We start from the raw sequence: 793 nt of genomic DNA, 5'->3' as shown, positions 1-793 counted from the left end.
CCTCCATGATTCATGACTCGGAAAGCGAATGCCCCCAAGTTGTATTCCTCTCCGATGCACTGTCTGCCTTGGAAGCCCTTGCAGGAAACAAACTTCCTCGTCTGATGGAGAAACTCCAGGAGCTTGCCAAGACTCGACGAGTAGTCCTGCAATGGGTTCCAGCACACTGCGGAATTCCAGGCAATGAAACAGCTGATGAGCTCGCCAAACTCGGAGCCAGGGAGGAACAACCAGACAACCCAGTCAGCTTCGCTGAAAAGAAAACCCTCGTGAAGGCAGCAATGCGACCACAATCCACGAGAGACGCATATCATCTCCTAGAACGATGGCAGCAAGTAGTGATCATGCGACTACGAACTGGTCACTGTCGCCTCAACGCCCACATGTTCAGGAAGCTGAAGCTGACCCCATCACCAACCTGTCCCTGTGGTCTGGAAGACCAGACTCCAGAACATGTCTTAATGACATGCCCCCAACTCAAACCGATCAGAGACAAAGTGTGGCCAGCATCAGTCCCTCTCCGCACCAAACTCTATGGGAGCAGACAAGACCTGGAAGCCACGACGTCATTCGTCTCGCAGACTAAACTGATGGTGTGACGGCGAACGCAAGAAGAAGAAGAAGAAGAAGAAGAAGAAATTTGGGTGGGGGTATTCAGGTGACAATAACTTTTTTGTTTATCAGCAAAACTCTATAAAACTTTGCTATGTTATGTAAAATGAATGCCCAAACAGACTAGTTAGCAGCATATCTAAAATAAACTGAACACAAACAAAATTTCTTCTTTGTGTTT

At 48.0% G+C, this 793-nt stretch overlaps 1 protein-coding gene across 1 annotated transcript; it reads left to right on the top strand.

Annotated features, from left to right (window-relative positions):
- Nucleotides 1-104: 104 nt before the first annotated feature.
- On the top strand, nucleotides 105-429 carry LOC138955771 (uncharacterized; the record flags this gene model as incomplete). The annotated part of the gene is made up of 1 exon (XM_070327308.1): nucleotides 105-429. A coding segment is annotated over exon 1 (325 nt), but the record flags the coding sequence as incomplete, so codon positions are not given.
- Nucleotides 430-793: the final 364 nt, after the last annotated feature.

Source organism: Littorina saxatilis, unplaced genomic scaffold (assembly GCF_037325665.1).
Source record: "Littorina saxatilis isolate snail1 unplaced genomic scaffold, US_GU_Lsax_2.0 scaffold_4205, whole genome shotgun sequence".
Taxonomy (NCBI): domain Eukaryota; kingdom Metazoa; phylum Mollusca; class Gastropoda; order Littorinimorpha; family Littorinidae; genus Littorina; species Littorina saxatilis.
Note: the sequence above shows the minus strand (reverse complement) of the source record. Positions and strands in the feature narration are given on the sequence as shown.